Raw genomic sequence first — 21,481 nt, forward strand, 5'->3', positions numbered from 1 at the left:
TCAAGTGATCTTTCCCTGCTTAACACCTTAGCTCCACTCGGAATAGGTGGAAAATAGGTGGAATAGGTGAGCGTTAAAATTAAACCGAGAACTTAAAATACCCTAGGCTTGAAAGTGTGAGTTATGTCAGAAGAACAGCTTTGAACTTATTGAATAGAGGAGCATCCATGAAAGACCAAGTGGCCTACTCCAGCTCCTATTTTCTTATGTCCTCAAGCCCCATTTCCCATCCCTGTCAAAACCTGTTTGGCATTTCCATCAACCCCATGGTAAATGTTAATAATAATAATCACTTATTGTCACAAGTAGGCTTCAATGCAGTTACTGTGAAAAGCCCCTAGTCGCCACATTCCGATGCCTGTTCGGGGAGGCTGGTACAGGAATTGAACCTGCGCTGCCGCCTTATTCTGCATTACAAGCTAGCTATTTAGCCCAGTGTGCTAAACCAGCCCCTATGTTTAGCATATCACTAAGCGTGTACATTATAATGGTACCGTACCTGACCCTGCATGCTTCCTCCAGCGGATGGCTGATTGTCAAGCAGATTCTGAGATACCTCCAATGCCGACATTGTCTGGATCAGCTCACTGAAACACAAACACAGTAGACAGTACAATGCTGGACAATCTTTCTTCAACTCTTGTGTTACCGGATAAGAAAAAACTGGCTGGAGTCTCAAGGCAGGGCTATTTGCCAGAGGAACATGGCAGAGAGGTGTGCACCAAAGCCCGTGAGTGCATTATCCAGGAATGTAAATGTTGCTTGACAGCTCAATGGGTAAAGGCACTGTGCTGGATGGTACCCCACAATGCAGGTTCTGGATCTGACGTTTGATTTGTGCTGGTTTACTGATCTTAGCTCTGAATGTAATCGAGGCAACCTGGCTGCTTGTCCCCCAGGAACACAATGTCCAGTCAGGGCCATGTTCATTGTCCAGTCACTCCTGCTGGAAAGTACGGACATTGGACAAAGGCCAAGGTACCAGAGGATGGTCATAACCATAGAAAACCATACTCCAGTAAGAATCAGCTTTCAGGAGAGTAAATGGGTAGAATAAAAATGCATAGTGCAAGCAAACATTTGTGCTCCCACTAGTCAATTAGCTCTTGTGAAATCTTTTCACTTTTCTCCCATGAAGAGGACTAATGGATAGCACCACATTTTACAAAAAGCAGAGGGACAATGGGCACAGGATGGAGATAGGGAAAACTTAAGACGCTCTTACAGTTCAATCCAGTCCACACACATGTTTTCTTCACTCTCCCTGGCTGTCTCCTTCTGTCATTGAACCCATAACTTTTGTCAGGCTTTTGTCTCTGAAGTGATTGGGCCTGGTTATGTCTTCCATTTATCTCCAAGAAGCTTGGTTTCCTGTTTCACACCACACGCTTGCTTTCTCCTCAACAGCTTCTAACTTTCTATAGTCTGCCCAAAACTTGAACCTTTCCCATTATCTGGAGCACAGCTCGCCTCTGCCTTTCACCACCAATACGTGAGAAAGCTTGTCTGCTGGGTTACCCTCATCTCACCTCTAACTTTCTAACCGCGCTTCACAGGATACCTTTCCTGTCTCAAGTGACTCAAAAACAATGATCGCATCGTAAAGTTCAACACCAATTGTGCTGGCTCAGTAACTGGAAAGTGCTCCTGCTGCCACTCGCAGGTTTACAACCAAGGCATCTGAGTTCTAACTTGGATATCTGCACATCCAAAGGTGGGAAAGAGTTACTTCGTGGCAGTCGCACATTAATCACTGCCAGTTCAAAGCTCACTGCAGCTAGGTCAAAGGTCAGATGTCAAAAGTGAAACAAGCATGATCCAAAATTGCTGAAGTCTCAAATGGAAATTAAAGTGAACTGTCTTACCATCTGAAACACTGCAGCCAGTTTGGGAGTGGTTTACCAGTGTTATCAGTCCCTATTTGATATTCAGATTTATGCTGTGGATCTAGGGGATGGGAGCAGGCATTCTGTGAGGGGTAAGTTTTATTCTAAGTGTATCTTACCCATGTTGTCCCTGTCCGAGGACTGTTTGATGGAACAGTGTGGAGGAATGTTTCTAACTGTACTGTGTCTGCCTTAAGAATGTTTGATGTAACAATGTAGTGGGAGATACGCATTGTATCTAAACCGTGTTGTGCCTCACCTAGAAGTATGTTATTGGACACTGTAGAGGCAATTTTACTTTGTATCAAATCCATGTTGTACCTGACCCGGAAGTGCTTGATGGGAAATGTAGCAGAGGCTTTATTTGTATCTAACCCCATGCTGTACCTAGCCTGGAAGTGTTTGATGGGACAGCGTAGAAGGATTTTTTTTCTTTGCATCTAACTGATGTTGTCTATGAACCAAACCTTGGAGCGCTTGATGGGACAGTGGTGAGGGACATTTGTTCTCTATCTAGCCTATGCTGTACCCACCCTGTGAGTGCTTGATAGGACAGTATATAGGGACCTTTATTCTGTTCTAATCGATTCTGTACCTGTTCTGGGAATATTTAATGGGACAATGAAGCATGTGCTTTACTCAGTACATTGTACCTGACCTCGGACTGTTGATGGGACAGTGTGAAGGAACTTTACTGTGTATCAGACTTAAGGCATATATGATCCTATTATATTATTTTGCTATGAAGTGGAAGTGTTCTAGTTGCTTGATAAGCATAAACAAGTCGATTTGAGAATGCAGATGGTGAACGTTATATAACAAGTCACAGAGTTAATTGCATATCTTTGGGATTTGAAGCAAGACTTATAAGGTTCAATGCCAGCTCTTGTTGAAAGTGATGCATGGCATGTACTTACCTGCTGAGGCCCTTGGTGAGTAAACTGAGTAAGAGACGCAGCTGCCACATGTCCACGGATGAGGAGTTTAAGTGTTCAGCATCTTTCAGTATGTCCTGCTCAATGTAGTCGCAAAGGGCCTTGTGAAATCCTCTCGGAAGCCTACAGAAAAAGAGTCAGTCTGTTCACTGCCCTCACACAGCCACAATAGGGATTAAAAATAGCCTCTGAAAGAGGGCCATTTCCCAACCCTTCCCCAATGGAAAGAGAGTGTTCTTTTTATCCAGGCATTTGTCACAAGCCAGCGAGCTGGAAGTAGATGTTGCCGAGCCAGGTGTTACCAGGTCATTGCTGAGAGCCAGCCAGCCTTTTCATCGAGGGGGTGGAGGGAGTGGTGGAGATGGCGAAGATTGGACTGTCAGGGCGGTCCTGCAAAGTACACACCTTCAGAAACATCCAAACAGACAAAAGATGCACCGACTATGGTAGGTTTGCCCACCTCTCCACTTAACTCTTGAACAGAGACAGTGGGGGAGGAAAAAAGTGTTGTGAAAGAAAAAAATCCAGCAAAATAAAGTGTTACCCCAAGTGACGGTAACCCAGAGTGTGGGAGATCAAGGACCTCAGTCTTGGTCCCGCGCTATTTGATACCTCACCCAACGAGAGTCTCTGCCAAGAATGGTGATTGATACTCTAACATATGAAGATCTCCCAGTGTGTTTTCATTCTATGCTTCCTTTCCAGGCAGGAGCATCTATGAGTCAGAGCAGACAATATTGGCATTTAAAAGGCATGGCTAAAGTATTTAATCAAGGGCATGCCCACAAATAATGACTGGCCTATACCTCATGGCTCAGTGGTCCATTGGTGTGGCTTTGCCACAGCACTGTTACAATGTGGACTTAATTAAACAGGACTGGGTGGATGCTAGCTTGATGAGCACTTATACTTACCCAAGCAGGGAAAGATTATTTTGTTGGAGTCCAGGAAATTTGGTGTGAGATAAGTGGAGCTGGAAGTAAAGAATGGTGGGGGTGGGGTTCAGGTGTGTGGAGTGACATGGTGTGGACACTAAATTAAGGATAGGTCTTTAAATGCACTAAAGCTCGGCCTCTTCCAAGTCCACTCCCCTCCCCACCCCAATGCCAGTTTGTTAGACCCCCCCCCATATTGGACTCAGGCTTAGTTACTGTGCCAAAATAGCGGTGTCCATTTCTTCAAGGCGTCTTGCAAGGGTCTCACTGACCAGGGACCTGCTGGCATCACTCCGAATCCTTGCAGTGGAGTCAACGACATTGGAAGCCCCTGTAAAATGTTGAGGAAATAGGTGTCAGTGTCAGTTCTCTCACACCCAAGATTAAAATATATCTTGTCTTAACAGGACTGAAAATGACACAACGGCTCTGACCTCAGAACCAAATAAAGTTGTTTACTCGTTCATCAGCTGTCGCCTGATATGAGCTGGGTGTGTGGGTAGCACTGATGGGGGTGGGAATGGCTCTGGCTTCAGGATCAGCGCTCCCCCCTCTCCATACCCGCTCAGTATTACAAATGCACAATTCCGATCCCAGGAGTAATGTACCTCAGGCTGGCCACATCACTGCCTCCGATTACAGTCCACACCGCAAGTAAACGCTCCCAGCCTACTTCAATTGGTCAGCTGAAGTCCTCATAGTATGGCCTCGTGCACGTCAGCATACCTCATGTATTCCCAATCCATGGAGTGGCAGCAGCCTTTTTCAACTCCCTAATCCTAATTCCCTCTGCAGCCATCAGATACGTGCACACTCCAAAGTCCTGGACAGTGGTCAGAAGCAGGAGCCCTAACTGACCTGTCATCTCCTTAGTCAAAGGGTAATGAGCCAACTGTAGAACTCTGCTTGCCCTCTGGCTGAGAACGGCTAACTCAGCAGAGACTGGAAGCCAGACAGCCTCCCTATCCACATGGCTCAGTACTGAGTGGGGGGGGGCGGGGGGGGGGGGGGGGGGGGGGGTGCTGTTGTCTCACAGCTGAATTGGGACACATTAACCCCACCTTGCAAATCAGGATGCTTCCCCACTATTACCTATTGCTACCTCCGCCCCATCCGCCTCTTCCACTCTTTCCACTGGATACCGCAGGTTAGTCACCAGCCCGGTGTTCTCCTGTTTGTAATATTCAATCAAGTCCGGCATCTTCAGAAAGTGCTTCGGCTTGATCCCTGCTGAAGCCTAGGAACAAACAGACAAGAATTACCATAAACATCTTTCACCCTCTCCTCCCTCACTTTGGTTTTCCACATCTTGTTCCTCCCACAAGCTTCAGTGTCACCCATTCAGTTCAATGTTCACTCATTAATACAACTTGCCTCAATCTTTCTGCAATGCACAAGGCCTGAATCTGATAGGGGCCTGTCCTTGATCCGAATACCTGTATCAACAGGAAACAACATACAAACACAATCAATCACAACCAACATACACACACATACACAGTTTCACATACACATAAATACAGCCTTACATGTACATACAATTGTCCACACGCACTACACACACAGTTTTACAAGCTCATAAACAAAGCCTTACACACACACCACACGCTACACACACAGTTTCACATACACATTGTGGTAGTATGACTAGAGGTACTACGGTACCTGGGAGTGCTAAGCCACCATTGGTGGAGAAGGCTCGCTGCTCATTGGCTCAATGGTTTGTAACCCATTGGTCAGATTGTAAGGTAGCTCCGCCCATTGAGGCGGGGTAAAGAACCCGTGTTTCCCCTACATCCTTGTTTCTGTGGTCATTGATAGTGCATCACACATAATCGCACCCGTACATGCACATACAGTCGTATACACACTACACACGTACACTGCAAACACAGAGTTTCACGCACACATAATTGTGTCAGATATTGATTGACCCACCGTTGGCGTGTCAGGATAATCTTGAATATTGCCATCAGTTTTTCAATGGGCTTTTACTGTCTAATCCAGTGCACTTGCTAACAAAACAATGATGTAAAGAAATGAACCTGGTGGATATACTGTGCTATCCAATCCCATCCTCCAATCAGATCATTATTCCCTGTGTCCGTAAGCGACCAATGATTCAAATATTCAACAAGGAGAACAAAATGTGGCTTCAACATTAGCAATGAGGGCAGACACCGACTGACTGAACCTTTTACCAGCAATTGCACCACTTGGCAGTGCCTTTAAACCTGTGCTTATTCTGCCTCCACACCTGTTAGTTAGATGATGCACATGAGATGATGGCTTTGTGGTGATATGAGTGGGAGCACTGCCATTGGGGCAGAGCATTGGTTTCCCATTGGCTCTGGCTGGCCATGTGCCTCTCGCCTGATTGGCTGGGACTAGTCATATGACTGCTCACCCATTGGTCGAGAGGCAAGTAGACCCCACCTCCGAGGCGGGGTATAAGTACCCAGGGTTCCCGGCGGTCGGCCTTTCTCTGTAGTCGACCACCGGGCTAACAACTAGCTGATTAAAGCCACAGTTTGGATCTTCATCGTGTCTCGCGTCCAATTGATGGTACATCGGGCTTGTCAATATTTATCAGAGCTTTACAATCAGAGCTTCATGCACATGTGACGCAGCAGCTGAAATTCTTATTGGTCTTTCAAGATCCTCAAATTCCAGAACTATTTCCTTGAATGAGCTGTGCCTTTAAATTTTCTCATGGCCAGTCGCTGTAAAATACTCCCATGATTTACGGCTCTCGCAACAAGTCCTTAATTTGGTTTTATCTATGGTTTCTCCCTTTCCAGACGAACTCTCCATACCTTAAACAAACCACAATGGGTTGAAGGTTAACTATTCGCTGTAGGAACAGAGTTTGTTGAGCTACCAGAACAGTATCTTTTTGGGAGTTTATTTACTTGATTTTACCCTGGGCATTTTTAACTTCTTGTGTCTCAGCTGGCTTTTGGAGAAGAGGCCGAGCTCTCTATGTTGCTGAGGAGGTGTTTTCATTTGCGCTGGGCAAATCTGTAGGGCACTCAGTGAACAAAAGGAAAGCCGTCTTTAGTTTATTTCAATCCTATTTTTATCCTGTGCTCCCACGTAATCTCGTCGGGAGGCACTTGAATAACATTACGCTCCATCTGCTCCGCCTCCACCAGCCAAACAAATACAGCAATCACCGAACATCTATGTTTGCAACAATTATTAAGCTCAGCTAGGTCATTGTGTCGCCGAAAACAGTAAATATGTCACAACGGCTGTGCTGAAGTATGATATTTTGCTTCCTGGTGCTTTTCCATCAAGAGCAATGGAAGTTAGCTTTTTTCAAAGTGAATTCTTAGGATGTGGACAAGACCAGCTTTTAATGTCCATGCATAGTTACCCGGATGAGGGTCACTTCCAGAGGGCAGGAACATGCCAGCCTCGCCAGTGTGGTACTGAAGTCACATATAGGCGAGACCGGTTAACGGCAGATGATTTTACCAGCGCTCCCGACGGCATCATGGTCACTTTTTGTTTCCCGGTAACTAATGGTAAATTGCTTCCAGGGGAGGGCTGACACACTCGTTTAGTTGTTCTGATGACTGAGCTTCTTCCAAAGCCACTCTATCAGCCAAGAATAAAACAGGGCATCTAGAGTTACTTCTGCAGAATCAGTGTACACTGCACAACATTCAGAGGGATTTGGCCCATGTAATCAGAACTGTCACAGTCAGCTTGCCTCGTGTCCTTGTACTCGCTTTCCCTGATATTGGTTTAATCTGTGGCACACACTCCCTCTTGCTAGCACCAGTCTTCTTTTGAGCCATTGGTAGCAGTCCTACCTCTGAAGATCATTGGGTCAAGCCCCGCTCTTGGTATTTGGGCATGCATTTGACCTCTCTTGACCCTTGCACTGTCTCTAAATTACCCAATTGGGTATGATTTAATGGAAATGAAATAGAACTTTGTTTTGGGTGCGTTTAGCGGGGTGTTTCCTGGAACTTGCAGCGCCGAGAACGATCCTGCTATTAAACAGGACTCTGCTTCATTTTTGGGCCCTGGCGAAGAAAACCCCACAGAGGCCGCACTTCGGCTCATTTCCTGCACTAACAAGCGCAGCTCGCCAGTGCAGGAAGAGATCAGGGCACCATTTAAAAATGGCACCTCGCTCTCTGGATGCCCCCCGCCATGGCCTCCGAACCCACCTACCCCCCCATGCCCCAATTTACCAATTAAGGGGTCCTTGAGCCCCCACACCCCACCTCCTAAGGGCAGGGAACCTGTGTGCTCGATCCCCAGCATGGGTAAGATGCCACCTGAGCACTTTAGCACTGCCAGGGTGGCACCCAGGTGGTACTGCCAGGGTTCCCAGGTAGCATTGGGGGTGCCAGCATACCAACCTGCCCAGAGCTGGACCACCCAAGAGCCTGTGATCGCCTGGGAGATCCTCCCCAAGTGCAGGTACACCTGGTCCACGTTTGTGGAACTAGTGCTAAACGGTACCTGCTCGGGGTCTTTGAGGCGAGGCCATTAGGCCTCCCCTTGGGTAACTCCGGCACAAACATATTTAAGTGAGTTTAACTGCACATTTAAATATGCAAATCTGGATCCCACCCATGTAAATCTCGCAAGTCGGGCGCAGTAATGCCATTATATCACCCCCCCCCCCCCCCCCCCCCCCCCCCCCATGGCTGAAATCCAGTACTGGATGAGCATGGCCAATCCTCCTAACTGTGGGAGGAAACCAGAGCACCCGGAGGAAACCCACATAGACATGGGGAGAATGTGCTTATGTCCTTCAGCACTCCTTCAGCACTCCCTCAGGACAGCCCAGAAGAGTCAACTTCAGCTTATACAATAACCTGCACATCTTTGGACTGTGGGAGGAAACCGGAGCACACAGAGGAAACCCACGCACACACACACACACAGGGAGAACGTGCAGACTCCGCACAGACAGCGACCCAAGCCGGGAATCGAACCTGGGACCCTGGAGCTGTGAAGCAACTGTGCTAACCACTGTGCTACCATGCTGCCCACACTGTGGTTCTCATTCAGATTCAGCGGGGAATTCCCCAACTAGGCCGCACTTAGTTCCGTTTCCTGCACTGAGGAACTCTGTTTGCCGGCACAACACCTCAACCCCCCCAAAGCCCCAACGCATGTATAAAGGGATCCTCAGAACCGCCAACTGTCCCTCCTGCACCCCCTTTGCACCCGCACAGGGCACCCCCGGGCCCAATCCCTGTTGCGGGAAAAATGCCAGAATGGCACAGTCAGCCTGGCAGTACCACCTGGACACTTTGGCAGTGGCAGTCTGGCATCCAGGTGTCACCACCAAGGTGGCACTGCCAAGGTGCCTGGGTGGCACCAGCAGTGCCCGGGTGCCACCCTACTCAGAGGGTAAGCACCTGGCTGCCTCTAATCTGCTGGGAGACCGCCACGAGTGCCATTTTGTCCGGTCCCCATTTGTGGGGACCAGCCCTGAACGGCGTTCACCCGAGATCTCCAAAACGAAGGGGTTACATCCCAATGCCTTAGTTAGATAGTGGGAGTTCATATTAGCGTGAGAGTAGTTGCCACACTCTAACATGCAGATTTGCTAAAATGTGAACCGTCCACAATGGGTGGGATTCACATCGCAATGTCTCACGAGGCGTGGAGAGCCAGGTAGATCCTGGAAGTGAAATCGCCCGGCATCTACCGGCCACGTCGCGCTGCCTTTTGGGCATAATGTGTCTGGTAGATCGCGCCCACAATACTTTGGCCTCAACTGCTTCCTGTGTAGTGAATTCCATAGGCTCACCACTCTCTGGGTGAAGAAATTTCTCCTCATCTCAGCCCTACACGGTGTACCCCGTGAACCTATACTATAGTTCCTGGTTCTCGGTTTGTAGGTACTAATGACATCAGGGGATATGGGGCCAGTGCGGGAAAATGGCATTGAAGTAGATGATCAACCATGAGCTGGTTGAATGGAGGAATTGAATGTCCTGTTCCTGCTCCTATGTTCCTGTGACTGTCAGAAGACAAATTAAATGCATCACAGTCTTTTGCTGATGTTCCTAGAATTCACATAGAAATATCCCTCACTGCCTTCAATTCAATCACACATCTTTGCTTACCAGATAGGCCTAACCCTTGTGCCACGAAAAGCCAACATTTTTCAGATGAAGTATTTCCATTGAATGTGTTGCCAAGGTCTAAGTCAAACCTCATTCTTGGTGCTATGCAATGATGTCTTCAGTCAGCTGAGGCTAATCTCACAGAACAAACAATATCAACCCAACATGTGGAGTACCTTCATGTGCATTAACACGACAAGAGAAAAATATTCTTATTTACATCCAGCTTTTCAAAATGCAACACTTCAGGCATTGAACCAAATCATTTAGAAAATAATTTGAACGTGTCCTCTGGTTGCTGCTTGTAAGGGCTCTCCCGAAGGTTTTGGAAAGTCTACACCAAGTTTCTAGTCCACAACAGTCTCTAATAGGGCACTGCATTAGCAACCACACTCAGCCACAATAAGATGGCTGATGTGGGGAATCACATTTGTATCGCAATGGTGCTGTATATAGCACTCTTCTGAGGTATATTGTTGTGACAATGTCAAGGGAGCTTTACTCTATATTTGATCCATGTTGTACCTGCCCTGGGAATGATGTACGCTGATACAGGGTGTAGTAGAACTTGTGTGTGGAGCTTGTTCCATTTCCCAGCACCAACATCCATCGCCTTGATATACACAATTAAATTAAAATGTTTTGCCTCAATTTGCTTTTTGTCACAGAATGTTAAAAAGTTATTGAACAATTTGATGATCAGTTCCCATTCAGCACAACAGTATATTTATCATCTCACAAAGCAGAGTCCAGTGACACTGACACTCACAACCGGGATCGCTACTCACACAGGGCCTACTGATACGCATTGACCCAGAACCCATCTACTACAAACCCACAGCCTTAGCTACTGACACTCATTGACCCAGAACCATGCTACCATAGCCCTAGGGCCTTAGCTACACATTGACCCAGAATCCACCTATTACATTGACTCTAAAGAATTTTGGGATGTACAGTGGTCATAAAAGACGTTACCTAAGTGCAAATCTTTTGTTTTACTCACAGATCCAGGGCTGACTGACACACAGGGACCCAGTGCCCACCAACTCACAGAGCCAGGATCTGTTTGCTCACTGATTCAGGACCTAACATTGAGTCTCCCAATAGACCCAGGCCTCTCACAGGGCAACAGACTGAAAGAGGGCCTACTAACACACCATCCAAAGCTTCTCAATACACACACCCAAGACCCAGAAAGATATTGCTGTGGAACATGTTGATATAAATTTCCCTACCCTCTCAACAAATGGACTCAGAACCAACTAACAAATGAACTTGGTCCTATTGCCAAGCTGACACTTGAGGCCTGACACGAAAGCAACACAACTTACATTAGTCCCAAAGCACAAACTGAAACCGTGGTCCAGAACAAAATGAATATATTGTACCAGGCCTTACCTCAGGCTCCTCAAAATTAGGTCCTTCAATTTCCATTGTCTGATTATGAGTGAGATTCCTCGGTGAGCTACAAAATCATTAACTTGTTCCAAGTCTCATTCACGTAGTACTGAGAGGAATCCTTCCTCTTCACCCACACCACCCTCGTCCCCTCACCTCACTTCACGCTCCCTCCCCGCCCCAAGATGCTATATCTTTATCATGCCCCAGGAAGAAACATTCATAGCTGAAAAAATATAACGGAGTGTGCCCCACCTTGGAAATGTAGAGAGGCATTCAGTGAAGCGTATTTAAAACCATAGTGAGAAACAGCCATTCTTACAATCAGCGCTGGACAAGGGAGCTATTGAGTGGGACCAACAGCCTCAGGGTACAGACGGGTGTGTCTCTCTCTCTCTCTCTGTTTCTCTCTCTCTCTCTCTCTCTCTCCCTCTCCCCCCCCCCCCCCCCCCCCCCCCCCGCCCCCCAGCAGGGAGAAAGTGGGTGAACTTCAATAAAGGAGCCAATGGTTTAACTTTTTCATCAAAGGGGGGGGGGGGGGAGTGACAGCTGAAGGATGACAGTAACAGAGGATTGAATTGTTTCATTTTGACAGAGGCAGTGGGCGGCATTTCCCATTGATTTTGAACAGTGGTCAGATGAAGAATGTGCAGTTGCTTTCGCTACAAAACAAGCCTTGCGATTCGGATCAGAAGAAAATAAATCCCAACTGCGAATGAACTGCCACCTTGGAAAGCCGACATGAACTTGGGTATTAAAAGCCTGTGGGTGGTACTAGGAGAGGGAAGACTGAGGGAGGTAATTGAGCTTCGCACTATTGAAATCCTGGGACAGAGTCAGAGTACAAAGAGGGGGCAATGTGTTTTGGTTTTGCTGTTCAGTGGCAAATATGAAGCATGGCTCCTAATCAGCAGAACCAACACTTTCACAGTCAACAGGGGCCCTTTTAACTGATGGGAATGCTGCCCTGAAGCATTTTCCAAGAGCACACAGGGTCAATTTCAAAGTGGTTGAGCTTTATATCCTCCTGTATTCAGATGAGGCTCATTGGCAGCCCCCTTCCATTAAGAGTCAAAAGCTCATGGATTCAAATTCTACTCTGGAGACCATGGAAACGTAACCACACCTTGCCCTTCTGTGTGGTACTGAAAGAATGTTGATGGTGCTGTCTTTTAAGTGAGATGCTCAGCTAAGGCCTGGTCCACCCTCTCAAGTGGACATAAAAGATCCCACGACACTCTAAAGGAAGATTAGGCCAATACGCTCTGTTGGGTTGTCCAATATTTATCCCTCAACCCAACACAACCAGAAAACAGATTATCTGATCATCATCTTACAGTGTTTGTGGACCCTGCTTTTGGTTACTGTGTTTCGCACACCAGTGCCTGCACATTAAAGTACTTCTTTAGTTAGAAAATGTTTTAGGACGTCTGTCCTGGGGTTGTAAAAAGCACTATCTATATAAGTGGAAGCCTTTCTTTTAAGTATAAGTAGAAACCACTTCAATTGTTTGCCAAGACTATCTGGCTTAGCCTAACAGCTTAAAGACCAGGGGCGAGATTCTCCTCAAATGCGGAGAATTGTAAAGGCTGCCGTGGGACAGGCCGTGACGCACGGCAGCCTTCACGCCCACTTCCGGGGCCGATTCCCCCCCGCGGGCGGGGCTAGGAGCGTGGCCCCGTGCGTCACGGCGGTGCGGCCTTGACGACGGTCGTCAAGGCTGCACGTCAAGCATTACGCCGGCTGACGCGGCCGATGATGGCGACTGCGCATGCGCAGGTTGGACAACACCAACCCGCGCATGCGCAGTTGGCGTCTTTTCCCTCAGCCGCCCCCTCAAGATGTGGCGGCTTGATCTTGCGGGGCGACGGAGGGAAAAGAGTGCGTCCGTTATGGACGCACGGCCCGCGATCGGTGCCCACCGATCGCGGGCCTATGCCCCCCTTGGCACGACCGTGGTACTGCCGTGCCAATCGGGCCCCCAGATGCCCCAAACAGGCATCTGGCGCCCGTTTCACGACGGCAGCGAGCAGGTGTGTTTGCTGCCATGTTGAAACTGGCATGAAGGCCCGGCCGCTCGGCCCATCGGCCTCGGAGAATCGCCACTCGCCGTAAAAAACAGCGAGCGGCGATTCGTGGCATGGGTCGGGGGTGGGGGGGGAGAATAGCGGGAGGCCGTGAAAAATATCGGGAGGCCCTCCCGCTATTCTCCCACCCGGCGTGGGGGGCGGAGAATCGCGCCCCAGGGTATCAGAAAAGACAGCTAGCACGGTCAAGGAGAAATTCAATCAATAAAATTAGACTTATTGAGAAACATTGTCCGGGGGGATTCAATATAAAACTTTTAACATGGATAAGGTAGGTTCAGCTGAAGGATAGGAAGTGACAGGTATCATCACGTAAGTGATACCATAATGGGGAAAGGCGAAGTGTTCAGTGGAACGCTCCACGGGTGGATCCATGCTGAGACTCTCCTTGTTCCCACTAATTTATAAGAACAACCAAGTCACAGAGGATATTTAACTGGCCTGTGCATATGTTTGCATTTGAGGAAGTGAGAGTCTACACAATGAATTACACAAAATATGCAAATTGAGCAGACACGATGACAGCTGAGACTCAATGTAAACAAATGTAAAACACTGCACATTTGAAGAAACAAAATGGGTGACACAAGACTCGACCTAGTGACGAATAAAATTGATAGGTTTCTTTCAGAATATAACATTTGGGACATAGAATGGGAGTAATTTGAGACATTGTGGTAAGTGTAACATGTGTGGGAGGAAGATTGACCCCAAAAATCTGCACCATTCGAAGATTTTCTTGTTTCATGGCTAGGTCTGTGGTAGACTAAATAACAGGGCTTAATTGCTTAGAACCAGAGGACGTTTGCAGCACAGAATGAGGCCACTTGGCCCATCATGTCAGTGCCAGGCAAAAAAATGAGCCCCCCCTCCCCCTTCCCATTCAGCCTATAATCCCTGTGGTAGTCGGTATTAGGGTATTACGGTACCCAGGTTGATGCTGTAAGACCATTGGTGCTGGCCACACATCGCCTGAAGAAAACCTCCAGCTTTTGCCACGACTCGCCTCGGTGACCCTAGACCAGTCTCGGCCCCGAACGCTCTCGACCGCGACGACGACCGTGCTCATCAATGGTCACAAAACATCCTGCCTGATCGACTCCGGGAGCACAGAGAGATTCATACACCCCAACACGGTAAGGCGCTGTTCACTTCCCATACACCCAGTTAACCAAAGAATCTCCCTGGCCTCCGGGTCTCACTCTGTAGAGATCAAAGGGTTCTGTGTAGCGAATCTCACTGTCCAGGGAAGGGAATTTAAACCTTTCCGCCTCTACTTCCTCCCTCACCTCTGCCCGGCCACGCTCCTAGGGTTAGATTTCCAATGTAACCTCCAGAGTTTAACTTTTAAATTCGGCGGTCCTATACCCCTCCTCACTATCTACAGCCTCACGATCATCAAGGCCGAGCCACCTTCCCATTTTGCGAACCTCACCCCGGATTGCAAACTCATCGCCACCAGGAGCAGATGGTACAGTGCCCAGGACCGGACCTTCATTAGGTCGGAAGTCCAGCAGTTACTGAAGGAAGGTATTATTGAGGCTAGCAACAGCCCCTGGAGAGCTCAAGTAGTGGCTGTAAAGACCGGGGAGAAGCATAGGATGGTCATCGATTATAGTCAGGCCATCAACAGGTATAGCAGATAGCGCGTACACTCTCCCCCGCATATCTGATTTGGTCAATCAGATTGCACAATGCAAAGTCTTTTCCATGGTGGATCTCAAGCCCGCCTACCACCAGCTCCCCATCCGCCCTGGCGACCGCAGATACACTGCATTCGAAGCAGATGGGCGGCTCTACCACTTCCTAACGGTTCCCTTCGGTGTCACAAATGGAGTCTCGGTCTTCCAACGGGAGATGGACCGAATGGTTGATCGGTACGGTTTGCGGGCCACGTTTCCGTACCTCGATAACGTCACCATCTGCGGCCACGACCAGCAGGACCACGACACCAACCTCCGAAAATTCCTCCATACTGCAAAAATCCTAAATCTAACCTGCAACAAGGGCAAATGCGAGTTCAGCACCGACCGTCTAGCCATCCTCGGCTACGTAGTGCATGATGGAATGATAGGCTCCGATCCTGAACGCATGCGCCCCCTCATGGAGTTCCCCCTCCCACACTGCTCCAAGGCCCTGAAACGCTGACTGGGATTTTTTTCATATTATGCCTAGTGGGTCCCCAATTATGCGGACAAGGCCCGCCCACTAATCCAATCCACGGTTTTTCCCCTGTCGGCAGAGGCCCGCCAGGCCTTCAGCCACATCAAAGTGGACATTGCAAAGGCCACGATGCACGCAATCGATGAATCCCTTCCCTTCCAAGCCGAGAGCAACGCGTCCGACGTAGCTCTGGCGGCCACCCTCAACCAAGCGGGCAGACCCGTGGCCCTCTTCTCACGCACCCTCCATGCTTCAGAAATCCGCCATTCCTCCATTGAAAAGGAGGCCCAGGCCATAGTAGAAGCTGTGCGGCACTGGATGCATTACCTGGCTGGCAGGATATTCACTCTCCTCACTGACCAACGGTCGATTGTTTTCATGTTCGATAATGCACTGCGGGCCAAGATAAACAACGATAAGCTCTTATGGTGGAGGATCGAGCTCTCCACCTACAACTATGAGATCTTGTATCGTCCCGGGAAGCTAAATGAGCCTCCTGATGCTCTATCGCGCGGCACATGTGCCAACGCACAAGTGGACCGACTCCGGGCCCTCCATGAGGACCTCTGCCACCCGGGAGTCACTCAATTCTTCCATTTCATCAAGTCCCGCAACCTGCCCTACTCCATCGAGGAGGTCAGGACCGCCACCAGGAACTGCCAAATCTGTGCGGAGTGCAAGCCGCACTTCTACAGGCCAGAGAAAGCGCACCAAGGCTTCCCGTCCCTTTGAATGCCTCAGTATGGACTTCAAAGGGCCCCTCCCCTCCACCGACCACAACACGTACTTCCTGAACGTGATTGACGAGTACCTCCCGGTTCCCATTCGCCATCACCTGACCCGACATGACCACAGCCACCGTCATAAAAGCCCTCCACAGTATCTTTACACTGTTCAGTTTCCCCGCCTACATACACAGCGATTGGCGGTCCTCCTTAATGAGCGACGAACTGCGTCAATTCCTGCTCAGCAAGGGCATTGCCTCGATCAGGACGACCAGTTAAAACACCCGGAGAAATGGACAGGTAGAGAGGGAGAACGGAATGGTCTGGAAGACCGTCCTGCTAGCCCTACGGTTCAGGAATCTCCCAGTCTCCCGCTGGCAGGAGGTCCTTCCGGATGCTCTCCATTCCATCCGACCACTGCTGTGTACCACGACCAACCAAACACCTCATGAACGTCTCCTTGTCTTCCCTAGGAAGTTCTCCTCCGGGACCTCGCTCGCAACCTGGCTGGCAGCTCCTGGACCCATCTTGCTCCGCAAACATGTGCGGGCGCACAAGTCGGACCCATTGGTCGAGAGGGTCCACCTCCTTCACGCTAACCCTCAATACGCCTATGTGGCGTATCCTGCGGCCGACAGGATACGGTCTCCCTACAGGACCTGGTGCCCGCTGGATCCCCACCCACACCACCAACCCCACCCTCCATCCCACCGGCACACCCCACAGCCGTCCCCATCCCAGGTGGATCGGTCCTCCCACCGGTCCCATCTAGGGGTGATGAAGAAGCCGAAGCCATGCTCCCGGAGCCACGGATGCCCGAGCCGCGCCTGCATCACCGCTGAAACTGCGACGATCGCAGAGGACGACCAGGGCCCCCAATCGACTAATTGCTTCATTCTGATTATAAATAAATACTGTAAATAGTTGCGACATATAACGAGGAAAAACACTGTGCTAATGTATACCGGGTACCACCATAACCTCTACCTCTACCACTGTATAACGAAGACCACCACCCCCGCCGGACTCTTTTATTTTAACAGGGGGTGAATGTGGTAGTCGGTATTAGGGGTATTACGGTACCCAGGTTGATGCTGTAAGACCATTGGTGTGGGAGGTACCTGAGACAGCAATATCATTGGTGAAGCCTGCCTGCTGGTTCCGCCCAGTAAGGCGGAGTATAAGAGCCTGTGTCTCCCTAGCAGCTGCATTCTGTACCTGCGCTGTTGGGGGAAACATCTAGTCCAATAAAGCCTTCAATTGTCATCCAATCTCGCTTCTGGAGTCATTGATCGAGCATCAATCCCAAGTCCCACATTTGATCTGTAATATTGCAGGTTACGGCACCTCAGGTGCAGATCCACACACCTGTTAAATGAGTGGAGAGTTTCAACCTGGTTATCTTTTCAGGTAGTGAGATCCAGGCCCCTATACAACCCTCGAGGTGAAAAAGATTTACTCATCTCCCCTCTACTCCTTTTACCTATCACTTTAAATCTATGATCCATTAGTCACTGACCCCTCTGCTAAGATCAAATAGACCAATCCCATCCACTCTATCCAGAAGCCTCACAATTCTGTACATCATTAAATCTCACCTCAGCCTCCTCTGTTGCAAGGAGAACAACCCCAGGCCTGACTAATGTTTTATATCGTTCCAGCATAACATTACTGCTTTTATATTCCAAGCCTCAGCATTAAAAGAAAGGATTCCATATATGCCTTCTTAACTACCTTATCGATCTATCTTCAGAGATCTGTGGACATTCCTCCCAAAGTTCCTCATTTCCCTCACAGCTCTTATTATCCTTCTATTCATATGTGTATTCCTTTGCCTTGTTTGACTTCCCCCAAATGCGGCACCTCACGCCCCTCTAGGTACATTCCATTTACCACTTTCCTGCCCACCTGACCAGCTCATTGACATCGTCCTGCAGTCGGCAGCTACCTTTCTCCCTAACAACTATGTAGCCAATTTTTGTGTCGTCTGCAACCTTCTTGATCATTTCCATTAATTTACATCCAAATCTTTAATCGACCATATAAGCAGGTGATCTAGTACTGAGCCCTCAGGAACCCTACTGGAAACAGCCTTGCAGTCACAAAAATACTCGTCAACAATTACTGTTTGTTTCCTGTCAATAAACCAATTTTGTATCCAGATCCCTACATCCAATGGGCTTTCATTCTTTTAAGCAGTCTTCCACGTTTGACCTTGTCAAAAGTCTTGCTGAAGCCGATGTAGACCACGGGTGTGATTCGCACCTCGACTTGGTGACGCGATGAGGCCGTTGAGAGGCCTCTCGCAGGATTCGCGACGCTCCAAATACCTCGCAAAATTTAATGAGCTCCTGCGAGACGTCGTGATCTCGATCACTGCCAGGTTGTCCTCACTGCCAGGATGGCAGACTGGCAGTGCTAAGGTAAGGTGCCCGGGTGCCAGTTTGCCTGTGCCAGGGTTCAGGCCCAGGGGTGCCTTGCCCTTAAGAAGTGGGATGAGGGGACCCCCTAAGAGGTACGTTGGGTGTAGTTGGGGGACGGGGGTGCTGGAGGTCGCAGTAGGGGCAATGAGGGAGCCGTCGAAAGTTCAGGGCGGTATTTAAAAATTGCGCCCCAATCTGCAAGTTGTCTTCCTGCACTGGTGAGCTGAGCTTGTCAGTGCAGGAAATTAGGTAAGTCCGGCCTTGGTGATGCAAGCCCCGAGAAACACCCCGCTAAACGCACCCAAAATGAGACTCTGTTTTTGTCCCGTTGAATTGCGCCCCATTGACTCCCGACATCATTCCTCCTTGTTACTTCGTCAAGCAATTCAGTCAAGTTAGTCACAGAATCACAGAATTTACAGTGCAGAAGGAGGCCATTCGGCCCATCGAGTCTGCACCGGCCCTTAGAAAGAGCATTCTACCTGGGCTCATACCTAGACCCTATCCCCACACTTCCACCCTATCCCAGTAACCCCACCTTACCTTTTTTGGACACTAAGGGCAATTTAGCATAGCCAATCCACCTACCCCTGCATACCTTTGGACTTCCGGGTGGCCCGACTCCGGAATGGTTCGCGCTGTTCTTGGCGCTGGCGTCTGGTCATCCCGCTGATTGCAGGAGACTCCCGCCCCCCCTCCCATGTTTATTGTTACATCCAATATTTCTCTCTCCTCCTCAGTTACAATGCTGCATTGCCCCCTTTTTTTGTGAATACAGATGCAAATTATTCGTTGTGAACCATACCAACATCCTCTGTCAGACACGACCTTCCCTTAACAAATCCATACTGACTGTCCTCGATGTCTTTTTAAGTGACAGGTTATCCTGCCCCTCAGAATTAATTCCAATAATTTGCCACTACTGATGTCAGACTGACTGACCTAGAATTATTCGGTCTCACTTGCTCCCTTTATCCAGTGAGGATTGTAAAATGATGGTATGCCCCTCGGCGATTTGCTACCTGACTAGTTTTAATACCCTTGGGTACATTTCATCCGGCCCTGGTGGTTTCGCCACTTTCAAGGATATTAATACCCTTAATGGATCCTCTCTCCCCGGGCGGGATTCTCTCAACCCCCCCTCCGGGTCGGAGAAGCCCTTGGGGGTGGTGTGAATCCCGCCCTGCCGCTCCAACGCCGGCTGCCATATTCTCCGGCGCCGGTTTTCGGACGGGCGCGGGGATCACGCCGCGCCGGTCGGGGGCTGTTGGCAGTGTCCCTCCCCGGCAATTCTCCGGGCCCCGATGGACCGAGCGGCCGTCCATTTTTGGCTAGTCCCGCTGGCGTGAAATGGACATGATCCCACAAGGCGGGACCTGGCTGGTAGGCGGCTGGTGCAGTCCTCGGGGGGCACGGGGGGATCCGGCCCCGGGCGGGCTCCCACGTTGGCCTGGCCCGCGATTGGGGCCCACCGATCTGCGGGCGGGCCTGTGCCATGGGGGCACTCCTTCCTTCCGCGCCGGCCCCTGTAGGGCTCCGCCATGGCCGGCACAGAGAAGAAACCCCGTGCGCATACGGCAGAACATGCCGGCGGTTGTGCACATGCGCCAGAATATGCCGGCCCTTCGGCGCTGGTTGACGCATGCCAACCTCTCCACCGCCGGCCTAGCCCCTGGAAGTGTTGAATATTCCGCAACTTCCGGGTGGCCCGACTCCGGAATGGTTCACGCCGTTCTTGGCGCCGGCGTCGGGCCATCCCGCTGATTGCGGGAGACTCCCCCCCCCCCCCCATGTTTATTATTACATCCAATATTTCGCTCTCCTTCTCAGGTACAATGCTGCATTGCCCCCTTCTTTTGTGAATACAGATGCAAAGTATTCATTGTGCATACCAACATCCTCTGCCTGCACACATTGGCTACCTTTTGGACGTTTATGGGCCCTGCCCTATCCTTATTTATCCTCTTACCCTTAATGTATTGCTCAAACATCTTTGGGTTCTCCTCGGTTTTATCTGCCAATATTCTTTCATGGCCTATCACGATAGCACAGAAGTTAGCACAGTTACTTCACAGTGCCAGGGTCCCAGGTTTGATTCCCGGCTTGGGTCACTGTGTGGAGTCTGCACGTTCTCCCGTGTCTCCGTGGGTTTCCTCCGGGTGCTCCGGTTTCCTCCCACAAGTCCCACAAGTGCTGTTAGTTGAATTGGACATTCTGAATTCTGCCTCAGGGTACCCGAACAGGCTCCGGAGTGTGGCGACTAGAGGATTTTCTCAGTAACTTCATTGCAGTGTCAATGGAAGCCAACTTGTAACAATAATAAAGATTATTATTATTATCTTTGTCCCGATTCCAAAATGGATACCCGCAAAGAGTGCAGGGAAAATTGGCCAGCTACAGGGAACACAAGCAGGTGCAAGATTTCCTGTGTATTAAGATTTGCAGAACCCAGACAGAACCGAAACCAATAGCCATCTACATACTAATGAGCGATCCCCAGGATCCATTAGAAACATTGAATCAATCGAGACCAAACCAGACTCCCCGGCGCCAGTGGGAGCTAGGACAAAGGCAGGCCAACGGACACATAGGGCCCACCCAACGATCAGGGAACACCTCTGGTATTGGAGAAATTGATTAGAATGATTGGGACATGGTCCAATTAATTGGGACCAAGTCCGGAGCCCGCCCAAAAGGGCGCAAAACCCCTGGGGACTATAAAGCAGAGTTCTGTTCTGTTCGCTCTCTTGGCAGCTCTCAAAGAACTCTTGACCGTGACTCTCAGCGAGGAGAGACCTGCCTAGCAGCTGCATCAACCAAGT

The 21,481-nt window shown here is 49.4% G+C and overlaps 1 protein-coding gene across 1 annotated transcript in view; it reads right to left on the bottom strand.

Moving 5' to 3' along the window:
• The window catches only part of LOC119975612 (phosphatidylinositol 3,4,5-trisphosphate 5-phosphatase 1-like), a 181,103-nt gene that overhangs the window by 109,203 nt on the left and 50,419 nt on the right, over positions 1-21,481 (bottom strand). Inside the window, exons 3-6 of the mRNA XM_038815401.1 lie at positions 4,849-4,993; positions 3,973-4,087; positions 2,804-2,944; positions 500-587 (exon numbers count right to left, since the gene is read on the bottom strand). Coding sequence (XP_038671329.1) covers positions 500-587; positions 2,804-2,944; positions 3,973-4,087; positions 4,849-4,993 — 489 coding nt within the window. The remainder of the gene's footprint in view (positions 1-499; positions 588-2,803; positions 2,945-3,972; positions 4,088-4,848; positions 4,994-21,481) is intronic.

Source organism: Scyliorhinus canicula, chromosome 13 (assembly GCF_902713615.1).
Source record: "Scyliorhinus canicula chromosome 13, sScyCan1.1, whole genome shotgun sequence".
Classification (NCBI taxonomy): domain Eukaryota; kingdom Metazoa; phylum Chordata; class Chondrichthyes; order Carcharhiniformes; family Scyliorhinidae; genus Scyliorhinus; species Scyliorhinus canicula.